The 24,986-nt window shown below is 31.3% G+C and overlaps 3 protein-coding genes across 3 annotated transcripts; 2 read left to right on the plus strand and 1 right to left on the minus strand.

The window, feature by feature from the left end:
* Positions 1–660: 660 nt before the first annotated feature.
* Positions 661–3,958, plus strand: LOC8285821 (tRNA (guanine-N(7)-)-methyltransferase non-catalytic subunit wdr4). Its single transcript, XM_002524716.4, has 10 exons — positions 661–955; positions 1,038–1,205; positions 1,413–1,593; positions 1,692–1,748; positions 1,826–1,896; positions 2,168–2,246; positions 2,352–2,411; positions 2,784–2,884; positions 2,997–3,057; positions 3,411–3,958. Exons 1-10 carry the CDS (start codon positions 816–818, stop codon positions 3,798–3,800), a joined length of 1,308 nt encoding a protein of 435 aa, XP_002524762.1. The 5' UTR covers positions 661–815; the 3' UTR covers positions 3,801–3,958.
* Positions 3,959–12,729: 8,771 nt separating this feature from the next.
* LOC8285822 (FCS-Like Zinc finger 8) lies at positions 12,730–14,836 on the plus strand. The gene is made up of 3 exons (XM_002524717.4): positions 12,730–13,433; positions 13,556–14,367; positions 14,510–14,836. The coding sequence occupies exons 2-3, from the start codon at positions 13,598–13,600 to the stop codon at positions 14,577–14,579; spliced, it is 840 nt and encodes a 279-aa protein (XP_002524763.1). The 5' UTR covers positions 12,730–13,433; positions 13,556–13,597; the 3' UTR covers positions 14,580–14,836.
* A 3,455-nt stretch (positions 14,837–18,291) lies between these two features.
* LOC8285823 lies at positions 18,292–20,982 on the minus strand. The gene is made up of 3 exons (XM_002524718.4): positions 20,733–20,982; positions 18,740–20,633; positions 18,292–18,618 (listed from the first exon to the last, which is right to left on the minus strand). Exon 2 carries the CDS (start codon positions 20,323–20,325, stop codon positions 19,711–19,713), a length of 615 nt encoding a protein of 204 aa, XP_002524764.1. The 5' UTR covers positions 20,326–20,633; positions 20,733–20,982; the 3' UTR covers positions 18,292–18,618; positions 18,740–19,710.
* Between the last annotated feature and the right edge of the window lie 4,004 nt (positions 20,983–24,986).

A 24,986-nucleotide genomic window follows, 5' to 3' on the forward strand; every position in this document is an offset into this window, starting at 1 on the left:
CAGGGGCCACGCCACATATTATCTAAGTTGTTTTTAGAAGATGAAAAATGTTGCTCGTATATGTATATTTCAAATTCTATTTTTATCATTTATTTGTTTCTTTTAATTTCATCCTTTTATAGCTCACAACTTTACGCTTGAAGTGCAACTCTTATCATTTAAATCTTAGTAGTTTAGTGTTTTCATTTTTGAGGGAGTAATCTATTTTTTTGGGCATTATTAGAGTAATTATTATGCTTTTTTAATATTGTAAATATTTATATAAAATAAATTTTTAAGAAATATTTAGGTAACTGAATATTTGATTAAACATTTCGTTATGATAATGAATCATAATATTTTTATTTTTATTTTTATCTTAATTAAAATTTATATTAATAGAATTTAGATATATTTATAATAATACTATTAAATATATCAGTTGTAAAATTAATTTTTGTGATAATTTATATAATTTTTACGTGAAACTATATAAAAATATAATTATATGAGTTGATTTAGTATTAATACTTTTATATCTCAAATATAAAGTGCCAAATCATAAGTTAGCATTATAAACTTTATCTGTTTATCTTTTTTCTTTTTTGAAACAACTTTATCTGTTTATTTTATATACTATTATTAATATCAATTTTAAGCTCTTTGGGCCCTCATAAGGCTGTTGGCTTAAAATGAAGTCCTGGAACCCTATAACGGGCTCATTTCGTTTACATTCAAAGTTCTTCAAAAAGCCCGCACACTGAACCCTGAAAATCTTGATCAGCCACAAAAACCCTAAAAATAATCAAGACTTCCATTACCAGTTGAGCTTGAACATGGAGATAGAAGACACTCAGATTGAAGCAGCAGAAAACAACAAAGAAATTGAGGTAGCTCCTGCCCTAATTTCTGTACACCCCACCCAAAATTCGGTTGCAGTCGCAGTTGGATCGGACCTCCGGGTCTTCGACCTCCAGTAAGCATACAATCATCCATTTCTTTTAGCAATTTATAAACGCGTTTTCTTAAACATTAGCGTTATTGTTATTACTATGCAGAGGAGGTTGCGGTGTATGTTTAGTGGATAATAATTCAAGTGAGCCTTTGCATAAGGATTCAATAAGAGCTATTCGTTATAGTGCAAATGGGAAGCTTTTTGTATCAGCTGGTGATGATAAACTTGTCAACATTTGGTCTACTGATTCTTGGGGCTGCGTTAGTTCCGTGTGAGTTATTCTTCCGGTCTCTTAAAGTATTTTTTATTTTTCGAACAGTTGTACCTCCAGTTGACCTCAGAAGCAGGAAAAAGAGCAATGCTCACACTGCTTATTTTAGTAGATTTCTTGGGTTTCTTAGAAATGTATTAACCTAATTTGATGAGCGCATAGTTTTACTGAGATGTACTATACCTAATTATTTCTAAATGCTGACAGGTGCTCAGAGAAAAGAGTGAGTGCAGTTGCAATAAGCAATGATGGGCTGTATGTTTGTTTTGCTGATAAATTTGGAGTTGTTTGGGTTGTCGATTTGCATGAGCTTGAAGGAAATCAATCTCTAGTCAATAAAAAGGCTTCACCTTTGCTTGCTCATTACTGCAGCATCATTACTAGCCTGGTGAGTTAATTCTCAATTTGGGATCTTTCAGTGATTCTGGCCATCATGATTTAGCCGGGGAGCTACACTGTCTTCAAATTAATATGTACATTCTGCAGGAGTTTTCACCAGATGGACGTTTTATTGTTAGTGCAGATCGGGATTTTAAGATTCGTGTGAGTTGACTTTTTAATTGAGGTGAATTTTTGGCTTAACTTTTTTACGAGTTTAAATCATGCTATTCCTATTACAGGTTACTGTGTTCCCAAAGAAAACTTTAGATGGAGCTCATGAAATTCAAAGTTTTTGCCTTGGTCATACGGAGTGAGTGAGTTTTCATGATCATATATCTTGGATTATTGTTGGTTTTATACACATTATTATGAACTGGAACATGATATCAGAGGACAAGACTCAAAGTTAAATCTTGCAGAACAGAACTGAGACCTGGTTTTCGTAGTGCTTCTTAGCTACCTATATTAGGATATTTCATGTTGCACAGTAGCCTGATCCACTTGATTTTACTTTCCTTTTTTTTTAAATTCCTGTCAGTGACTAGAATGACATTTGTCCCTTTTCATGTATCAAATGACAGATTTGTCTCCTGCCTTGCCTTTATTTGGGCTGCGGATTACCCTCAGGGTCTTCTTGTCTCAGGCAGCGGTGATTCTACTGTGAGGATTCATTACATAGTGTCTTAACATGACTTAAATCAAATGCATTCGTTTACTTAAATGTGCAAAGTCTGGAATACTAGTTGATTCTTACTATATATGCAGGTTCGCTTGTGGGACATTACAGCTGGTCGTCTTCTTGATACTTGTGAAGTTGGTGCTAAGGTACGTCTTTTGTTATAAGTTTTTCCTAGAGGTTTCTTAGAGTCTCATTGACCTCTTCCATAGTTTTTTAAATGTTTACTTGCTTTGGTTGATGAAGTTATGTCAAATGGGAAATGTAAATTTACCATGAAAGAGTTATCATATTGATCAAGTCAATATTAAAACTTAGGTTGGACTTTTCTCTTTCTGGCATTTAGTAAGTTTAGATATTAGTCATTTTGTTTGTGTCATGCCATAAGGTGGTGAGTGTTGTTCATATCACAACTCAATTGCTGTTGGTGATGAATCTGGAAATTCCATGGATATATATATAATCGTATTGCCTTTGTTGTTTCCTGATTATTTAACTCACTTCATTTTCCCTTAATGAAGACAGGATGTCTAGACTCTAGCAAGAATGATGAGGACTGTTCTGCAGTCACTGATCTGTGCACAATTCCAAATGATAATCTTGTTGCTGTGGCTATTCAAAGGCAAGTTTCTGAGCACTCTGCTTTCCTTTTTCTTTCTTTATTAATCTTCTCTTAATTGAAATGTGAATCTTTTGATTTAGTGTCTTGATACTTCTTCCATAATATATGTTAGCTTGCAAGGAATAATGCTGTTGAGCTGTGATCTTGATTCCCAAAGCCTCCATGTGATCAAGGTGAGGATCCTAATTTCTAGCTTCTCGAGTACTATTAGCAGTTGTAGTATAACACTACGCAGTTTTGTTGGATGTGTTTCCTGAGCTGAATTGGCTTGCTCTATCCAGTTCAGCATGGCATTCTTGCCATCTAAACAGCTGAATAGATGCCTTAAACTTGTAAATTACTTAGAGGTGCCAAACATTTATGTTGATGTCCATTTGCAATGAACTTTCACCGGATCTGAAAATTAAATTCTGGAAGATAGAAGCTGTATGAGCTTAAAAATGAGAGAGCACCTATACCATGTAATAGTATTGAGCACATGACATAGATATGAATTTTCTATACCTTCTGGTCTGACTTCTTGTAGGTGGTTTTTGTCATGGGAGAAAACTTCATTCCTACAAGCTTGGGGAGTAGCTCTTCTGCAGAATTAATATGGATGGTAACTGGTGTCTCTAAATTGCAAGGTTCTGATCACAATTCTTTGGCTCGAGTAAGGGTTCTTTCTGGTTTCACAAAAAGCATTCCTGATTCCACTGACGGTGAGCTACATGTGTTGGGAGATAATGAAGTACCTGGGGCAGAGAAACTACTAGAGAAGTTGCAGGGCAGTGTGTTCATTGATGAAAAAGTGTTTCAAGCAGCTGCTGAAGCTGTGAAAACAGCAATGTGCAATTTGTTAATTAAGAAGCAGTACACCACAGAAAAGAGAGAATTCAGAAAGAGAGGTAGAAATGATAGGAAAGTCAAACAATGACAGAGCCTCAATGGTACTAACAACACTTTCTACTCAGCTGAATTTTTAGGGGAATCTTGGTTCATTTTGGTTGTCCTTTGTAGTCTCTTATTTATTATACAAGAATATCTGTAAACTTTATGACATTCGTGAGATATTAATCTTCTCTTATCATTGCAGCTTCATGGTTGAAATTGAAAGGAATCCACATTTGATCTGCAATTTGCAGTCATTAATTTTTCATTGAATAATTGAACTTCAAGTGTATAAATCCAGCAGAAAAGAGGTGAAGGTTCCCAAAATTTGTAGTGCTGATCAGTGGATTAGTCATCAGTGATCATTTTATGCTGTTAGTGCAAGAGATTACGGATTTCAAATGATATCATAGCAATGATTTTTCCTTGTCAGAAGTTGCTTATTTTATTTAGTAGGTCATAGGATTAGCGCTGCTATTTCTCAACGGTCAAAAAAATGTTGGTTATCTGGCAGATGAGAATACAGCAGCAAAATCCTTCTAGTTGGCATGTCATGGGAGCAACAAATGGCAAAGATTTTTCTCCATTCTATCTCAGCAGAAAGGACAAAACATTCCCATCTGAAGACATCATATCATCCTACTTGGTGCCAACTCCATTCTCATCCTATCCTGTTAAAAATCAAAGCTTGAAGAGAGCCCTTTTTGGTGCTTTGGTCCATAAACAAATGATTTCTCTGCATTAGAACATCTCAAAATTATTTGCCAGCCAACTTCTTCTTGATTGAATTATGCATAATGACACTTAATACTACGAAAGAGACACCTCTCCACTCGGTTGATGGGAACGGTGGGGTCATCAGTCACAACTTCAGCAGGAAGACAAAATAAATGGGTCTTAAATAGTTCATCTCTCAATTGGGGGTTGTCACATGGCACTAAAATCCACAAGCCAATTTGTATAAATGAAATATTTTCACGCATAGGTATATTAGTATTGAATACTGAGATGCATAAATAAATAAAAAGAAAAAAGGTAGAGTTCACAGTAAAGACATGAAGCTTAGCTAATCTTTTCCAACCATCTTAGTATAGAAAGATGACTGTGTCTGTCCACTAAATTAGGCATCTGTGCAAAAATTAGGAGCTGAATTGATGCTTCAGAAGGACGTGAGAGCTCTACACTTTTGTCAAATATAGGGTTAGATAGATGCTCCATTAACTTGAGTGTCGCTTTACTGATACCTATTAAATCAATAAATGCCACGGCTATGCATCTTTTGCTATCCAAAGTTGTGGGTCCTTTGGGACTACAAAATTTCTATGACTCAAAATAAAAATCATCGCAGTTCCAAGAAAACGTGTATAGTAATTTTATGATAATAAAGTTTCCTTGTTTCTTTCTTTTTCAATGTAATGGCTTGTGTATACACCTTTAATACCTAACATTTCATGTTATCAATTATCTAAGCATTAGATTGTATATATAATGTAATAGTAACTATATCAACAGTTAAAATTCAAATTTCTTAAGCATAATATGGGTAAACTGGAAATGAACAGCTATGGGTGATCAATGAAATTTTAATGACACCTTCTACGTAATAAAGGCGCTAATTCAAATTTAATTCACTCCACCTTTTATCTCTCCTCCTTCATTTGAAAAAGTAAAAGACAGATAAAAACCATATCGGAGGGTCCATGGCTCATGTCAGCTAATTATTCTTTCCATTGGCGACTTAATGTGACAAAATGTACACTTTTTTGCCCAAAAAAATCCCAATAACAAATATTTAATCGATCTGAAAAGAAAACAAAGAAAAAAAATGAAGAACATAGTTTTGGTGCAGTCACTCTCGTCACAAGTTGACATGCACCCAATGGTAGCGGTTGCTATGAATGTAAGGACTTGCATAATAATAATTTTATTGCTTTCACTATTCGAAAAGGACCCCATTGAATGAACATAACAAAAATTTACTGTATGCCTCTATTTTCATGTCATGAATAATGATCATGAATGACTATTATTTAATTAATAAATAATCCATACAATAGAAAAAATATAGAACTAAGTAAGACCATCAAAGGACAGACAGAAGTAATTCAAAATATGCAATTTTTATGTAATATATGCCTTTTCAATAAAATTTTATCCCTAATTACAAAAAAAAAAATTAATTATACATGTATAAACACTATGTATATATTTACATGTGAAAATATAATAGACATTTTTTTAAAACTCATCTTTAGTTTTTCTTTTTCTTTCTTTTCATTGAAATCTGGAAGGAAGGTTTTGTAATTAACCATTAATTATGTATGATGTAGTATAATGAGCTTAAAATGATAAAAAGATAGCTAAAATACAAAACTCATATTTGAAGTGACCTAACCTAACCCTAACCCTAACCCTAACCCTATGTGGGATACCTTCACAATCATCAATGCTCAACCATTCAGGGTCCTACTTCTACATACTCCACCTCCTCTCGTCACAACACAATAGCTGGCCCTAGCCTATGCAATTTATTAAGCCGTGGGACATTTTATCTATAAAAAAAATAATAATTATCATTTGAGCGTACGACGTTCGATCTTAAGCCGTGTAATATCGTAATAAGATAAAAATATAATTTTTTATCTCATTTAAATTTAATTATCTATTTTTAGATAATATTAATTAAAAAAATATAAAGTTAAATATATAAAAAAAACTTAATTAGATATATTCGTGTCAAAGTCTAAGTTTAAGACGCATATGCTGCTGCTTACAAGCTCTAAGGATAATTTAGTCATTTTGTATAATTATTAGGATTTATATTAAAAAAAATTAGTTATTTTGTATAATTATTAAGATTTATATTAGAAATTATTTATAGGATAATATTTGATAGAGATAAAAATATTTAAAATTTTATTTTTTAGATAGATTTATATTAGATATACATCTCTAGAAAGATTTATTTATAAAATGACTCTTCTCTACACATATCTTTACAAAATCTAATTCTGATAGGGGGAGAGTTCTCTTCGATCTGCTCTCTACATCTGTCTATCATTATTTTTTTCCATAAACATTTTAATTTAGTCTTCATTACTCTTTTTAAGATCTAAAGAGCTTTTTAAAATGTGGAGAATGAGCACCAATCATCTTTCTACTTAAAGAAACTCTGAATCTAGAGGAAACTTTAATTTTAAGTCTTGTTTTATATCTTTCTATTTAATACCATGATCACTAGGTTAAATATATTAAGCTAGTATTCATAAGTATTTGGTTTAGCAATTTTACTTTTGTATGAATCTTGTTATTTATTTATTTATTTAATAAATAATTTTTTTACCTTTATGTCTGTATTAGTTTCATCTATTATTATAGATTTACTATTATAAGTATTAATGTTTGTTATGAAAATCTTTAGATTAAAAGTAGAAACATCGTTTTTACTTTAATTTATTTTGGTATAAGAAATCTAAGTTACTTTAATCTATCTTGGTATAAGAAATCTAAGTTGCATCATTGGCTTGAGTGACTTAGAAAAAATGCACATTATCATTTTATATAAAACAAAGAGATTACTAAGTAAATGGCTATACTAAATACTGTTTTTAGCATATAATTTTAAATCATAAACATTTATATTTTCTTTACATATTTATTTATTATTTAGTTATTTTATTGTATGAATATTATTTTCTCAAAATACTGATTTGGAGTGTTCAGATATATTTTTATTGTTTTACGTTGATAATTAGTTTTTATAATAAGTTGTCTGATAGTTTTTTGAGAGATACATCACGTAATGAACTTACCATTACCATAGCAACGGTTCGTGCACTTACAAGTACTAAATTAAACACATAAAAAATATTTTATTTTATTTTTAAAAATGGACGAAATATTTTATTTGAAAGCCTCTCCTTCTAGTACTAATGATAACTCTATTAAAACATAATCAATGACCAAAATAATCTATTTATTTATAATAATTTCTTATACACAATATGTAATATGAATTCTTTAATTATGGATAAAACTTTAATATTAAAGACATAAATTCAATTAATCAGTCTTTTCATTGAATTTTGCATCAGTGTCGATTGGGTTATCCATTGGATCTGTTAGTTGTAGTCAGTCTGTTGAGAAATGATTAGAAATACGAATAAAGAGGGGACAGAAACGGGGCCCGCCACTATAATCGGGGACTGAGAAATCCGGGTCCCGCGACGTCACTGAAAGAGCAAAACTGGAGAGTAATGGGTTTTACTTGTGCCAGAGAATAATACCTTCTCTTTTCTCCAAAACAGCCCAATTATCTGCTAACGTTCCTTTCTAAGGCCCCACCTACCACCCCTCTACGCTGCCTTCTTTCTTTCTTATTTTTTCAAAAATATCTTAAATTATTAATTTTACTGTGTAATTTTTTAAACTCTTCCTTTACGTTTATAGTGTAATTATTTTTAATTATTTTAAAAAACTAAACATCAATTAAAATTGTAATTTAAAGAATTTAAAAAATATTATAAACATAATAAGAAAATAATAGCATAATATTTTTCTTATTTATTCTCTCAATAATTATTTATTTTTATAGGATTATGATTTACCTCAAATATTACATCACTATCACTATGACAAATCTTCTAATATTATTAGAAATCATCTTGGACTGCTTTTTCTTTGTTATGGTAAGTTGATTTATTAATTTTGTTGATAAGTTAAAAAATGGAAAGACTAAAATATCTTTCAATTAACCAAATAGAAAAGAGAAACATGCAAATATATATATTCTATAGTTTAGAACATTTTAAATGGATTATAATACTTTCTGCGACAAATAAATTTTTTGTAATTATTAGCTCATAACATGACCAAGTAATGGCCGCTTAAAGCATTATGAAATTGCCAAATATAGTGACGTGGCCTAGCATAAGAAATCTCACCAGTCGTCCAAAATATGAAGCCACTCTACCTGTTCTCATTACTTATTTTACCGACCAAAACGCTGTCATTTTTATATAGACAAGAGAAAACAGAGACAGTAGTATTATTAATAACAGATGACGACGAGAGAATGAAGATTGGAAGGGACAACAGTCGAACTATACGATTATGAATTTCTCTGCAGAAGATAACAGACTGACATCTATTGAATTGTGTGCGCCATAGAACGTTGTGATTCCGATCATTTCAAGACGGACGATTTATAATCGGAGGCGATCGCACGGTATCTAAAGTTAGTGAATGAGGAGCTGAAATTTGATACTACGTGACGTGTTTTAGAGGAAACGACAACGTAGAGTGCAGGCAGAAGAGTATATTAGAGAAAAATGGAATACTTTCTGGGTATTTCCATTTTGTATTTCTTTTCTACCAATGAATTACTCGCAGACCTTGGGTGAAGCCAAATCAAAAATAAATAAATAAAAAAAAGTTGAGAGCTAATTCAAGTAATCTCTTTTAGAAAGTGGAAATCTTGAATTCAAGTCATCGCTCGATGAAATTTTACATTTATAGCGAGTATAAAGAGATGATAAATCCATATTATATAATTTACTGCTAATTGAGATCTAATTCAAGTGGTAAAAGCGATTACTCTTGAACGGTGGAAGTATTGAGTTCAAGTTCTCACCTCCCCACTTGGTGAAATTTCATCTTTATAGTAAAATGTAAAAAGATAATTACCTCATGTTACATAATTCACCGCCTGTTGAGTCTTTTATGGATTTAAAAAAAAATATATGTCTCCAATAAAAGAAAATGATAACTTCCCTCGTAAAGTTTGCCATTGCATTTAGGCCATTAAATTTTTTCTTTTCAAAATTTTATTAAATTTCTTTATTAGTTTATAGTAATATATTAAAGACCAAATGCATATTTAGACATTTGAATTTGGATCATTTGATTATTTTAACACATTAACTTTCAATATAATTTGATGACATATGATTTTATTCAACACGTCTACGCATATTATATATAGGTGCTTTAAAATTATTATAAAATAAGATTCAGATGTCTATCGGATTAAATTAAAAATTAGAAGTATTTTATAGACTATAAAAATATAATTTAGATATTTACTAATTTAAATTATAAATTAAAGTATTAAAATGACTAAATGATCAAAGTCCAGGTGTCTAATTATACATTATGTCTATAATTAAATTTGCTTTGGACTAATTTTTTTTGTTAATTTTAACTATTGTGCAGAAATATAAGTTTATTATAATACAAATTCTTTAAATAATTTCATTTGCTGAATTAATAAAGCTATTCAACGACTTATAAAAAAAGAAAGCATAAGAAGACTATTCATAAGAGCTTTCAAATTGTGTTACTGATGATATTGAGGAATTTCGTTTAATCCCTTTGATATCTCTGTTATTCATAAGAGTGGATTCTTTTGTACTGGTATTCGAATCTCACCCTTACAAATATATATCAGACTTTATAATAACTTCACTTGACCTTCTCAGTGAAGAAACAGAGAGAAAAGATAAGAAAAAATGATCATCGCTCGACAGAGAATATACATACATAATAAGAAGAAAGAAAAAACATAGAATCCTTGAGCAATTGGACCCCATGAATGGATATGTACACGTGCCAGGTTCGCTTTTGGGCCCCTCTTTTATAGTGACATTCTCAGAAATGCATTACGGAAAGATTTCAATGATGAACTCCTCCGTTACAGAGCGCAGGCGGACACACACATCTCCAAATACTTTTGCTAATCTAAGAGAAAATAGTAGGTTTTTTTTTTTTTTTTTTAAAAGGAATTGTTAATAAACATGAATTAAAACATTATCTTAACATGTCTCTCATTTTTCTTGGACTGTCAAGCTTACTCTCCTCTTTTTCTCTTCTCATTTTAACCGACAATCACTTTCATGGTGATGGTACAAACTCCATGAGCTTAAATTTCTCTCCTCTGCTGCTTAATTTTATTGCAACCCTGAGAGAGCTTCCATACCTACAGATTTTGTGCTTTAGTGGTCCAAAAACAACCTCTTTCCTCAATTGCAGCGGTTAATGGGAGAAGATCCGGTAATGAAAATGAGAGGAATACGAAAAAGAGAAAAGAATTATTGATAATTTTATATTTAGTTTAAATTAGTGTATTCTATAATGATTACGGCAGTATATTTATAAATATTAATTATTAAACATTTGATATAAATGAAAATATTCATATATAATATATAAGAATTTTGTAAAATATTAAACAAATAAATAGTTATGCGAATATGTGCAAACGGAAGCCTTGGTCCGTAAATACTTCTTATACGATCTAATACTTACAAATTGTGAATTTATTTAGCCCAAAAATTCATTCTTTTAAGGGCCGTGTTCAAGTTAAAGTGTCAAATTTGATGCTCTTCTCGTTAAAGAATTAAATCTATAAATTAATCAAAACAATTAGAAAGAGTCTGAATTTTTATATCATAAATACTCACATAAATATTATTAGTAAACCTATATTTAAGTGAATATTTAATTTTTAAATTTAATTTTTTTTAACATATGATTTTTTATATATAAATATTTATTTTGACATATAAAATTTAAGCTGATGTGATTTTATAGTTTTTTCTATTAATTTATTGATTAATAATTTACATTCCTGATTAAATACTGATTTTGATCCTAAAAAATAAATTAATTATATTTTAATAAATATTAATTAATAAATAATTCTCTAATTAGATAATAATGCTAATTTTATTTTAAGAAATAATATATTAATTATATTTTAATATTATATTAAGTAATAAATTGATAATCTAACTGAATAATAATTCTAATTCTATAAAATAATATTTTTAATATTATATAATAAATTTTTAATTCAAGAAATAGTAATATCAACTATATTGATAGTATTAATTTATATAATACTAGAATTAATTAATAAATATTTTTAAAATATTTTTGTATTATTGCACTAATAAGATTTTAAAATTTAAAAAAAATTAAAAAATATTTAAATTATTTAATTTCTTATTATTTTATTTAATATTTTTAAATTTAATTTTATAATCGAAATAATAATGACATACTACTAATTATTAATTTATGTCGGTGGACTCAAACAAAGGAATACTAAAAGCATCATCTCGAAAATTACTTAGCTGCATTTATTATTATCTTTATTAATAAACTCTGATAAACAATTTATTTTACTATTTTACTAAATTAAGAACCCTGAATATACTTGACAATAAGCTTGAAAAGAAAAAACAAAAGGAAAAAAAAAAAAAACAATTTCTGCTTATTCATAAAATCAATGAATTGTAATTGAGAATTGGATTCTGTTTTTGTTTTAAAGATTGCAGAGTTTTAAGTAACTTTACGACATGCAATCATCCATACATAAACAAGACCTAAAGGAAGTGTTTTCTATTTTAGATATTAAATATAATATTTAATAAACAAAATTCATTTAATTTACAGATAAATTGCGATATACTAGTGCCCCTAGTGTTTTCCATTTTACAGCCATGTTTGAAGTCTCAGACTCAAAACACTGACAATGTTTCCAAATTCAGGTCGGATATCGAAGTTTGTACAGGCAAAGACATAAACTCATACAAAAAAGAAAGAGAGAGAGAGATATCAAATGGTATCCGAGTCTCAGATGCTTGCGTTTTAAATCTAAGCATTCGTAACCGTCTAGTAAATAGCAGCAAGAATATGGTAATGCCAAGACAAAACTGCCATGAAAATATGAACTATTAACTAAGAAAATAGATTAAACCCAACACAAAAAGACAGGAAAGAAAAGGACGGATAGAGATAATAGATATAGATCGAGAGAGAGAGAGAGAGAGAGAGAGAGTTTATAATAGAGTGCATGCCAAGCACACCATTGTTCAATATTGTGGGTCTGCTTTGTGTGCCACTGATTCTGATGCACACGTCTCTCAATCTCTCTAATCATCGTGATCCCTCTCTTTAAAAGGGGTGCAGAACGAGGCTCTTCTTGTGTTTTTTAGTTGATTACTTTTCTCTGCGTCTCTGTCTCTCTTTATTTTCTCCTTTTTCTTTTTTCTCTTTCCTTTGCAAAATTGCAATTTAGAGGGCTGAAAGTGAATAAAGAGAGGAAGTGACAGTGAAAACTGACGGCAAGAATGAAAACCCACTAACAGAAAGTGAAAGTTGATGGATAAAAAGGAGTTCTAGTTATTGTGTTATGGCTTTTTTCTTTTCTTTCTTTTCAGGTATTGGCAAAACAATTTAGTCATATCTGCCTCAAACCCTGGATCTTTTGTGCAGATAGATTAACTGCTTTCCTTTTTTTCTTTATATTGAAGTATTTTTCTTCATGTTTTCTGCTGATCATTTTAGCTTGCATGCCGGCTATTTTAATGGGAATTGATTCTTTGTGCTTGTGAATGGAATAGCAGAAAAAGACTAACAAAAGAGACAATAGATAGCGCACCTCAGTTTTTATTTTCAACACCCTGTAATGGAGGCTACAGAGATTTAGGAAACATTTAAATTCCCCAAGTGCGTGTTTCTGTGATTATCGGTGAATTGTTTTCTGGTTTCTGCACATGGATAGTGTTCTTGGGGAGTGAAAAAGAAAAGAGTATTTTTGCTCCACTTTGGACCCTGTAATTAGTAGCAGCAACTTTTGGTAATCACTTGGATAGACTAACTCCAACAAATTCAGGTGAGTTTTATAACACCTTGTAAATTATTTATATGTTAAGACATGAATGAATTACTCTAGTTCTTTTTTAGCTAAATCTGAAACTATTTCATTCTACTTACCCTTATTTTTCTTTTGGGCAGTGGCTTTGAGGTGCTAAGAATTATCCAACAGAGAAGGAAGTTATGCTCAGGAATAGATCTAGAGCAGTGACCAGCAAGCAAGCTTTAATGACTGATCACAGCTCCCATTCGCCTTCTACCCAGAATCACACAAAACCCATTCCATCTTTCTTTGGCTCTCCAAGGTTCAAAGGTTTCACATTTAAGAGATCTCCTGAAGCTGAACCTGTGATTAGTCCTACCTCAATTCTTGAACCATTCTCTTCTTTCAAAAATCCTTTTTGCCACGACACAAACCAACCTAAATCCCCGAGAGTTTCTTCAGAAAATAAATATTCATGGGACAAATTAGACTCTAAAGGCATAGCTGTTGCACTCATTGATGAGGAAAAACCCAATGAACAGAACAATAGCAAAAAAATTTCTAAACCCAGTAACAAAATGGTCCTGTATGGCACAAAGCTTAGGGTCCAAATTCCACCACCTGCAAACTTTATGTTCTCTGCAGCTGACTCGCCCATATCCCCAGGCGATTTTGGAATTAAAACCAGGAATGCTCAATTATCGGGATCTGGGTCTGGCATCCAAACAAAGGAGTCACCTGGAGTGTTCACAGGATGTGTACCCATGAGTGAGTTGGAGCTTTCTGAGGATTATACATGTGTAATATCATATGGTCCTAATCCAAAAACCACTCATAAATTTGGTAACTGTGTTTTGGAGAACTACTGTTCTTTGTCAGACAAGTCCAACTCTGCCCCAAACAACTTCCTTAGCTTCTGCCACAAATGCAAGAAGAATCTGGAACAGAAAATTGACATTTTTATTTACAGGTTTTGGCCCTTTTCCTTTTCCTTGGTAGTGTTACTAGGTTCAATTATAGAAAATATTAAAATGAACTGCTGTATTTTTTAATGTTATAAATCTTTTTACCTGACTTCCTTTTCTTTTCTTTTTTTCTACCTTGTCATGCAGAGGTGAAAAGGCATTTTGCAGCCAAGAATGTAGGTACCAAGAGATGATGTTAGATGGAATAGAGAGTTGAGAATTTGATGGTTGCTTATAAAGAAGTGTTCCTTGCTTTTCTTATAAGAGTTTTGCCATTCTTGGATGATTAACAGTTGAGAACAATCAAATTGTAAAACCAAAGTTTGGCTTTCTTATGTGGGTTTTACCTTTTTTTTCTTTTCTTTTTAATCCCTTTCTTTTTTAACCCTCTCACCTGCAGATAGAGATAAGAGAGGATGAGATATTGTAGAGTGGAATTTATTTCAAGTGATGACTTATTTTATAGCTTCCTAACGTTTTTTGGCATTGTAGTGGATGATGATGCAAGATTAAGAATTGTTTTCTGTTCCTTTTGCTATGATTATCCATATCAATCATCGTTTGTATTATTAAACTGGGTAAGCAATTATTTCATGGATGAAGATTCAACCCCTTTTTGTGTTTCTTATCTTTTCTGCCCATACATACCCATTTTTGTCTATCTTGATTGAGTAAACATTTGGGAAACCATATATCAGCAGTTTAATTAATCTAAAACCAAGACTTTCTTTTTTTTCCAAGTAATCTAGCTCCAAGCTCCTGTCTTTTTCCAAACCTATACGTGATAAAGCAAACAACTAGTTTCTTTGAGGAAGTTAATGAGCAGCAGTTAAGATGTCCTAAACATAATTTTATTCCACAACAGACGAACACAAAAATTTTAGATCTTTCTTCCACACATTATTAATCACCTTTTCTCTCCTCAGATCAAAGAATAATTAGTAAAAGAGTGCTTAATCAACTTGATAACATGCCCACTAATGACAACATTCTTTTAATATTCTTTGCGCAATTGTAAATAAACATGATCAGATGATAAAGTTGTTGTCTTGAGAAATATGGCTGAACATAAGAAAAATAATAAACTTATAATAAAATCATAATTAATTTAAGCCACGCTAATTTAATTAGAACCAAATTAAATTAAATTGTTAATAATTCATTACTTTCACTTTAATATTTAAGCCCATGATTTCTGCAACTATAACTAGTCAAAGCTCTAGATGATAGATTTTGATTAGGTAAAGTCTAGGCATCTAGACCAACCCATCTATCTTAATCATCTCATTAACTCTCTATTATTATGCTAATAATAATTCTAACTTAACAGTGACATGAACAGAACCAAGACCTTCATCAACCTTCATGCCAAATGATTCTAATAGTTTCTATCTGTTGCACCAAATAAATGAGTTAGAAAGTGATACAAGTCGATTGATACTTAAATTTTGATTTTTTTTTTTTTTTTTTACCTTCTTACAGGGAAAATGACAAGAAGGGAACATGTTAAAGAGTCGATGAACTATACTATAGTGTGGTACTCCAAAAGATAGTATTAGGCATCATCAAAATCCATCTGATATGAAATCTCAGTGAACAAGTCTCAGATACCTTTCCTTCGATCTGTTTCCTCTTCCTTTTTTTTTTTTTTTTTTTTTGTGCTTTCACCAAGTCAAACAAAAATAGGGGTCCTCCACTTTCTTTTATTAAATTTTGTTTTCTACCTCCATTTTATCAACCATTAAATAGTAGCGTGACAAGTAGTGCTAGCGTAATTTAACTGAGAGTCCCTTGACTAATAATGCAAATTTAATCTTGTGGAGCCGGGGCAATTATTGAAGTACTAGCTTTATATAAAATAAAACTAGCCAGATGAAACCTTCTTTAATATAAAAGCTGCCACCTCAGTTACATCTATGATTTTCTTATTTCCGTTAACATTTTGTTTATTTTTCAAATTATGCATTTAATTATATTGTATAATAGCCACAAGGAATTCACGAAATATTAGTAAAGAATTGGCATGGACACAAAGAAGAAAAGATTTCATTAATTCATGCCTTTGGTGCAACCCGTAAGAGTACTCCCAGGAAATGTGCTAACCTGCTGCAGGGATGGGACTGAGAATTTGGTTAGCCTTATATGTATCAGAAAAAGGAAAAAGATTCAGAATTGTGTAAACTTAATACAATCTAACATTTGCTAGAGCAACGAGTTGACAATTTGAGAGTGCAAAAAGATGATGCCTTAGAGAAAATTAAGCACAGAAGTTGTGAGTATGATTATTGAACAAAAAGAGCAAGTAGAGTACCAGTCTCTAAAACCATTCAGAATGTAGGGTTCTCAGGGTGAAGACTATGGACTTGCATATGATAGCATTTGTGGTGTTATGTTGTAGAATTTTGATTATAAAACATATGCACACACAATAATAGATTGAGAAAAGGACGGTACAAAAGAAAAAAGAAAGAAAGAAAGAAAGAACATTCATGTGATTCTTATTGATAGCACTCACTGCTCTGGAAGAAACTCTACCGACCACAGCAACGAAACGAAATGCCAAATGGCAAAGAATGAAATGGATCAACTTTTACAATAAAAGGTAGCCGTTTCTTATCAATGCCCTCTTTTTATCTAAACAATTGCTCCTTGCAGTTTAAGTGGTTGTTCACCACCAAAATCTCGCCAGACCAGAATTTAACCAAAACGACATTAATATTCTTTTGCTCTTTCAGTCATAGCAAATATATTCTTTCGATCCAATGGAAACAACGACTAGTTTTGTTCCATTTTTTCTTTTCCTGAAGAAAAACTGAAAAGAATTTTCAAAAAAATTAATCAATCGAGGGTAACAAATATAATAAGCTCAGGTATGCCGAATGGGCTCTTCTCATGGTCGAGGACATAAATTCAAACCAGGAAGGTACTGTGATTTGTGAGAATAGGTAGGTGTTAGAAAATCTTGAGTTTGGTTCAATCTGCAGAATTCCAGAGTATAGAGAAAAATATGATGGGTTGGAGCCCGTGATGAAACTGTCTTTCCTACCAATTTATATCTTCCATGGATGAGTGAGCTGCAATTATTGTTCATCGTTTCTAAATCCGCCAAGCACATCCATACACCAGATATTTGGAGAAGACAGCACCAAAAGGCTAAAGCGTCAGTTTGGTCCCCCTACCAAATTGTTGTCCACCACCCAAATTCACCCTTAAAAACCTTTTATCACTTCTTTTTTTGTAAACCGAGAAACTATTGTTATAGAGAAGTTGAACAGAAAGAACAGCTTGTGCTATGTTACGAGACCGAGAAACAAATACAAAGGAAACTGATGAAAACTCAGTTGCTATATATATATCAAATATGTATTCAAAAATCTTTTGGACTGAAAAAGGAATTGGCTTCTCTACAAGCAATTTGAGTTACCTGCAAGGCATCTCCTTGGAAGATCACCTGTTTCCAACTCATACCACTAGTCCAAACCATACAATCCCTCAACGCCATACTTTCTAGATAAAAATGTATACCTTAAGAGTTTAAATTGATTCCGAGGCCCTGATGATTTATGGCATTTGATTAGCCCCACTTCTATTACAATCGATACAGAACTCCGGAGTTCATCTTCTGCCACTACTAGCAAAATTGAAGGACTGTACTGCTATATTTTAAAAAGGTCCAAATCACAATAAATCTCTTTCCAAAAATTCAACCAGAAAACATTAAGAAAAAAAATAAAACCACCTTAAAATTTCTTGAAGCTAATCGACCATTAAAATTTTTTATGGCGAATTGGACCTTGGAAAATGATTTGGTCAGTCGACCTTCTCCCAACCCAAATCATCATATTTGCAACCGAACATTCCATTGATTTTAAAAAATAAAAAAGGAAATCAGCTAGTTTCATCCATAAATAATGAAGAAAGATGCAATATTAAGCTTAAATAAAATAAAAATGATAATTAAACTAACATCGTAGTCTGAACAATATAACAAAACAACTAGTAAAACACGACATAAAATGCGAAGATATCAAGTAAACCCGATATCATTCGTCAACCAACCCTACTGCTTCATGGACTCCTTGGTACCAAGACAAGCAGCGAGACAGACACCACTTGCATTTCTCGAAATAATAATCAGACATATAACTGCATATGATCTTCACAAGACTTGCTTCTAACTATTAAGACTACCAACTATCATTGCTATCATAACCACCTATGAGAGCAGCCTCCTGAAATCTTCCCCCACCAGCTACCTGTAACAGGCATGTTGTGCAAGCATCAGTAACAATGAATTTGATACTCTAAAAACTTAAATCTTAAAAAAAAAACAAATCACAATAATTTTTTTTTTTTTTTTAAAGAAAAGGATATTACCTTCCCAACAACTTGGTATGGTCAATAATCTCCAAAAAAGTGAGGCTATTATGAACAGACCAGGAGGACACAAGACGAGGAACATAAAGGCTTATAACAGGAAAGAGTAACATAGACTGGATTGACCATACAAACACAAGTCGCAGAAGAGGCCGACGACTATTTTCATTTTACCACCTCCCCTCTTAAAAACCGGAAAAGGTGGTAAAGCAGGAAACAACACCCATGCAGAGTGTATACAAAGGGAGTTAGACCTATCTAAAAGAAAGAAACAAATGATGAGTATGTTTATGATGTCATTTAGATAGTGGAGGAGCCAATTCAGGAAATGAAGGACAGAGTAAAGAAGTTACAGGAGCAGAGACCTCTTTGAAGCACAGATTGAGGCAACACTAAACTAAGAAACCAGCAGTAATTAGTGTCGCGAAAGAGCAAATTAGAAAGAGAGAGCTAAGAAGAAAAAAGATATTAACAGAAACAAGATAGGAACCTATGGAGTCGAACTGAGACTAATCTAATGAAGATTTCATGGTATATACATAGTATCTGATATATAAGCCTAATAACTAAACCTTCAATGAGTAGATTATACCGAATCATCTAACACAATAGAGCAGTTCAGTGAGTTGTTTTACTTCATTACAAAGAAGTCATCTACCGTTCAGGGTTCATGATCCCTTTCTGCTTACTGAAGCAACTAGCGTCGGCTTCCATCCAAGTCACATTTCCATACTACAAGCACCTTGCCTAATCTTGCTAAGAAATACCATTATTAAACACTACTCCACCTCAGACATCAATTTCTCAATTCTAAATGTGAAGATTACCACCCACCACACTGATAATTGTCACTTGTACCACCACCACCGCAAGCAAAGCCAAACAAACTGCAACACACGCACACTTCTAATGAATTTATTCCATCTATATATACATCTAAAACTAAAATATTTACAGGAGCAAAAAGCCCCTTAAATTTCATCATCCACCACATCAAGATTAAGAATGCGACGCAGAGTCTTTGTCGCTGAGTCAACACTGAGAAGCAGTTCCCTTGTAGATGAGTTATGTTCCCTTGTGGGGGAAGAAGGAGCAGACTTGGCAAACGAATGTACTTTGATACCCGAATCACAGACAGGCAACTCCAATGACACAGTTCGTTTTGGCCTCATTGAGAACTTGGGAATGGGCAAAGAACTGGGCGGTGGCGAGTTTGAATAAGCAGGTCCAGCCCAACGCTCAGAGAATGGTGAATTCTCACCGGTAATTCCCAACTCATCATCAAAAGATGTACCCTTTGTGGGAATATTGATAGAAATGGGCAATGAGCTTGCCAGAGCATGGGTCTTGATAGTTGGTGGTGGTGTTTTCTGAGAGGTAGAGGTGGGTGTGGTGTGGGTTACAGGAGTAGTGCAAGTCCTGAAGGGCGTTGGCAAAATACCTGCCCCAGATTCAAAAGTCCTGCAATTGATCTCTCTAAAATGACTAGTAGGAGATGAATAGCCACATCTAGCTGGCTTGTAACTCTTAAGTCTGCTATAGTACTGATGGTTCCTGTGCTGGTTCACAACAACAAGTGTCTCCATAACCAGAATATAGTCACCCAATAAACTACTGAAATCTTTGATTCTCAAATTAGAAAAAAAGAAAAAGAAAAAGAGCACTAAAGATCAAAGCTTTAGTATAAGATTCGTGTAAAAAACCTCAACTTTTAACTACTAATAAATCTTCTCCTCCATGATAAATCCAAATCAAGCATGAACCAAATAATCAAAACCCTAAATAGATTCAAAGCCAGTTTATGACTTTAAGACCCCCAAAACTGTATAGCGGATTCAAGACCTGACCAGATCTCCTCGTCACAAGCATAGATCAAAACAATCCATCCATTAAACTGTAAAATCACAAGCACATAAACATTTACCATCAGAAATGAAGCCAAAATTCACCAAACAAACACCAAGAAAAAAAGAAGAAGCAGAAATCTGCTTACCTTAGAGTGATAGAGTGAAGTGATGGTGAAGATCTGAAAACAAGATAGAATCGTGGAGATGATGAGATTTGAGATCTATAAGATGAAAGAATTTGAGAGTTAGTTTTTGATATTTTGTTGTGTGAGTTTTACTTTTGTTTTGGGCTTCGGAAGAGGAAAGAAAAATGAAAATGATACCCAAGAAACGGGTTAAGGAGGCAGAATCCACGGATCTGAAATGACTTTTAAGTCGTATTTAAAGGTCGTACAGGTTGGTGTCGAGTGAGTGCTCCTTTATTGTGAGTCTAAACGACGACTGTATTTGTGCAAGTGGGCTTGCTTTTTGCTGGATTTACGAGAATGACATTTTGGATCGCCCTCCTCTTCAACGGATGACTATGACAACTGTATTTACTTTCTTATCCTTGTATTTTATTTTTCCTTTTTTCTTGATAATTACTTGAGGGAACCACAAAAACAATGGAAAAAGATTTTGGAAGTCTTGCCCAGTAAATTTCGGTTTGTGTACTTCTATTTAAACAAAGTTTATTGATTTTTGTATTTTTATTCAAATAAAATCTTTATATTTAATTGTTAAATCTTTATTTAAAAATACTATTAATCAATGTATAAATTAAATATAAAAAATTATTTATAAATTTATTTTTTTTATTTATCAATAGTTAACGGCAGTTAGCTATATAATATGGTATGAAATTATCATATTGATTACAAAAATTTGAAGGCAAACAAAGATTTTCAAAAAGTAGAATATTTTTACTATTTAGATTGGCAAATAGCATAAAAAAAATTTAATTATGAATGTTTAGTATTGTGACCGTGATAAACGGGTGGATGCGGATATTAAAATAATATATTTATTTATAATTATAAAATATTTAATTATATAATTATAATTATTTTTCTAGAATTATTTAATTTAATAATTTAGAATTATTTTCTTTTAAGTTTCAAATATATCAGTTTATTTAAAAATAAATATAGAAGTATTAAATATTTTTAAATTTAAATAAATATTAATTAAATTAATTTATCTTTTCAGTAAGATGATATCTCTATAAAATAAAAATAAAAAATAAAAAGGACTACAACTCATATCTTCCTTCCTTGATAAAACACAAGCATTATGCTAAATAGAATTTTATTATTGTACCAAATTGGTAAAATGCATTAACGTTATTTTAAGAAAAGAAAAAAATAATAATTTTTTTTCATTCTTTCGTGAAAATAGAAATTTATTGATTATTAAATTTCTCAAAATAATTTGAGAGTGCATTATATTTTATATTTAACCTTTTTAAAAAATATATAATAAAAATATAGATCGAACTTGATCTTAAATGTAGTTCTAATTTTCTTTAATTTGCAAAATGTAGTTCTAATTGTCTTCTTTATCCTTGATAAGATATAACTGCATTCATTTTGTTTTTAGATAAACGTAATAAAATGGAATTGGAGTGAATTTAACGGAAGCCACGTTAGGACAGTCGATTGAGAAAAGAAGGCACCCCACAACAAATCATGCAAAAGAGTTTGGTCCCTTAAGCATCGGGACAAAAAGATACGGATAAAAGGTTCGTCGGAGCGTAGTGGGTTTGTATGTCTGAGTATGGGCACTTCCACCTTCTCATTTCTCTAACGTCTGACCGGTTGGTGAGAATTAAAAAATAATAATTTATATTATTAATATAGAGAAAGAATATCTAAAGCGGGTTGGGTTCTTTGCTTGGTGGATTTAGCTTTTAAAAGCGAAAAAGAAAGGCTGTCTAAGGTCAAGGGAGACGTTTTTTTTTGTTTTTCACTTCAAGATTGCACGCCGAAAGGGATGCCTTATCCAGATCAAAATTTGGTTGGGGTAAAGTTGGAAGTGTCATCCAAATTGCAATATTCCTTTCTATGTTTTTAGAGAAAAGTTATACCGTTGTATTTTTATGTCTCATTCAGTCGACTGAATTTATTTCAGAAATACAGTTTATATATATGTTTTTCATGTTTCTAATCCAAAAATATTGATGTCGAAGTTAGACATGCAATAAATATGTTGCTTGGTGCAGGGTAATTATGGACGTGGTTGTTCAACTGAAAATATTTTAGGGATCAATGAGGAAGTTTAAGGACGCATATAAGCAATTAAAATAACTAACAAGTAAATAGGGAGTTTGAAGAGTGATGAGGAAGTGTAAGAGTTAGATACGTTTCTATAAATTGGAAAGAATCAACACATTATCTCATATTTTTTGAAATTGGCTGTAGCTCATCTACCAGGCAACAATATTGAAGATTATTGTTGTTGTTTCATAAGCATTTGAATTGGATCTAATTGTGATTAGGCTGCTAAAAAAGGAGTTTAATTATATTTGAATCTAGAGTTTGTTTGTTATAGGGCATTGGGTTAAGAAAAAAAAAAAGCCAAGCGGTTTGAACTTTTTGCCTCTTTAGCTCTTGTTTGGCATACTTTTGAGGGGAGGGGGATGAGGTTAGGGGATCAAAACTTCACCCCATAACAAATCCAAAAAATCATATCTCTTTCGCCTATTAAAAAAAGCCCTTTATTATTGTTGTAGTTCAGAGTAATTTATAAAATATTCAATTCTTTTTAACTTTTTACTTTTAGCATGTTGCATTAAAATAAAATAAAAAAGTATGAAAATTGAGATTCAATCCACGTAATAAGAGCATTTATTTATAAAGGGTAAAAAACTTAATCTTAAATTTTTACTTCTATACTAAATGAGTAATTATTTTTATAATAAATTTAATTTTATATTTTATAATCAACATTATATTGAGTTTTTCATTTAAAAAGAAAACAAGCACATGGAGCAATGGAGATGTTTGAAGAGAAGGAATAGAATTTTGTCGGTCGATTGATGATTTCTGTTTCTTTTTCTTATCCCTCCATTGCCCAAATAACGTCAACCATAGAGTAGTCTTTTTCTCAAGCTATTGCCGTTAAAGGCATGGAGGCATGGAAGAGAGGAAGTAGTTAGTTTAATATGGGAAAACAAAATGGGAAAACGAAATGCAAATCTTGATGTGGGAACTGGGCATGAAAGGTATCCCATAAACTCAAGGGCAATACATCTTAAGTTTAATATGTTAGTATTTATATGAATTGTTTTATATTTTAGTATATAAATAATTGAATATAAATATGTATTAAAGTTTGTATTCAACTATTAGAAAGTAATAAATATATATATATATATATATTATTTATTTAATAGTTTAATATATAAATAAATCTGTTGAATATTTGGATGGAGCGGGATTCTCGCTAAATTCAAAAATTTTAAATCCATACTCAAGCTCACATGTCTCTATAAATATATAAATTTTTATTTATAATTTTTTTTAGATGTCCGATCTTATTGAGCAGACTTTAAAAATTAATGTTTTAAGAAAATATTTAAATATTTTCTGATTTGGATATACGCATATCTAAAATAAATTTTTTTTGAACATTTTAGATAAATTTAGATTGGCCAAACAATAATGACAAAATGTTTGATTAAAAAATTTCAAAACGGGGATATGTAAAAATGATAGTCATAGGGTTATTGTACAATATCATAAAAAAAGTACTTTTAATAAAAATTATATTATTATTTTTAAAAAAATTATATAATTGATAAAATAAAATATAAATATTAAATTCTTTCATCCAACGATTATATTTTAATATGATAAATGTAATCACTTAAAATATATATACTCATGTAACACCAAATCAATTGGCATAGTAATACAGTAGATGATGGATGAATGAGAATTGATCTGTCACATCCCCACTGCGCCAAAAGGAAGGTTCCTCCTCCGTTGTCATGTTTCTAAAAGATAACAAACCTCCTTGCAAGGTGCATCTACATGGAAATTGCCATTTTATTAACTACCACTATTTGTAATTGTCTCTTTTAGAATACTTGTAAATTAGTCATCCGTGAATAATTGAATTCGACTAATAATATCGGAGCGTGACTCCAAAATCATAATCAAGTGAATTTATGTTAGGACAACTCAAGTAGCAAACTGAGTTTTATATCGAGTTAAATTTGAATAAGATTAAAATTGAATTTGACCCAGTTAGTTTTAACTGGGATATGTTCTTTTTGTGGCATTAATTGAAATTATAGGCACTCAGTATTATAGTATGTTTGAGATATAAAATATCGATGAACAACAAGCTGAAATATGTTGTTTTGGTCATAGAAATTTTTATAATTATGATCAACAATAGTTGAATCCAAACCTATA

Source organism: Ricinus communis, chromosome 1 (assembly GCF_019578655.1).
Source record: "Ricinus communis isolate WT05 ecotype wild-type chromosome 1, ASM1957865v1, whole genome shotgun sequence".
NCBI classification, from domain to species: Eukaryota; Viridiplantae; Streptophyta; class Magnoliopsida; order Malpighiales; family Euphorbiaceae; genus Ricinus; species Ricinus communis.

What these genes read in the sequence shown, in the direction of transcription:
- LOC8285821 (XM_002524716.4), top strand. Translation starts at nt 816, where the DNA reads ATGGAGATAGAAGACACTCAGATTGAAGCAGCAGAAAACAACAAAGAA. An exon ending in CTCCGGGTCTTCGACCTCCA is followed by an intron (nt 956 to 1,037) that starts GTAAGCATACAA and finishes ATTACTATGCAG; the next exon opens with AGGAGGTTGCGGTGTATGTT. An exon ending in TGGGGCTGCGTTAGTTCCGT is followed by an intron (nt 1,206 to 1,412) that starts GTGAGTTATTCT and finishes AAATGCTGACAG; the next exon opens with GTGCTCAGAGAAAAGAGTGA.
- LOC8285822 (XM_002524717.4), top strand. Translation starts at nt 13,598, where the DNA reads ATGCTCAGGAATAGATCTAGAGCAGTGACCAGCAAGCAAGCTTTAATG. An exon ending in ATTGACATTTTTATTTACAG is followed by an intron (nt 14,368 to 14,509) that starts GTTTTGGCCCTT and finishes CTTGTCATGCAG; the next exon opens with AGGTGAAAAGGCATTTTGCA.
- LOC8285823 (XM_002524718.4), bottom strand. Translation starts at nt 20,325, where the DNA reads ATGGAGACACTTGTTGTTGTGAACCAGCACAGGAACCATCAGTACTAT.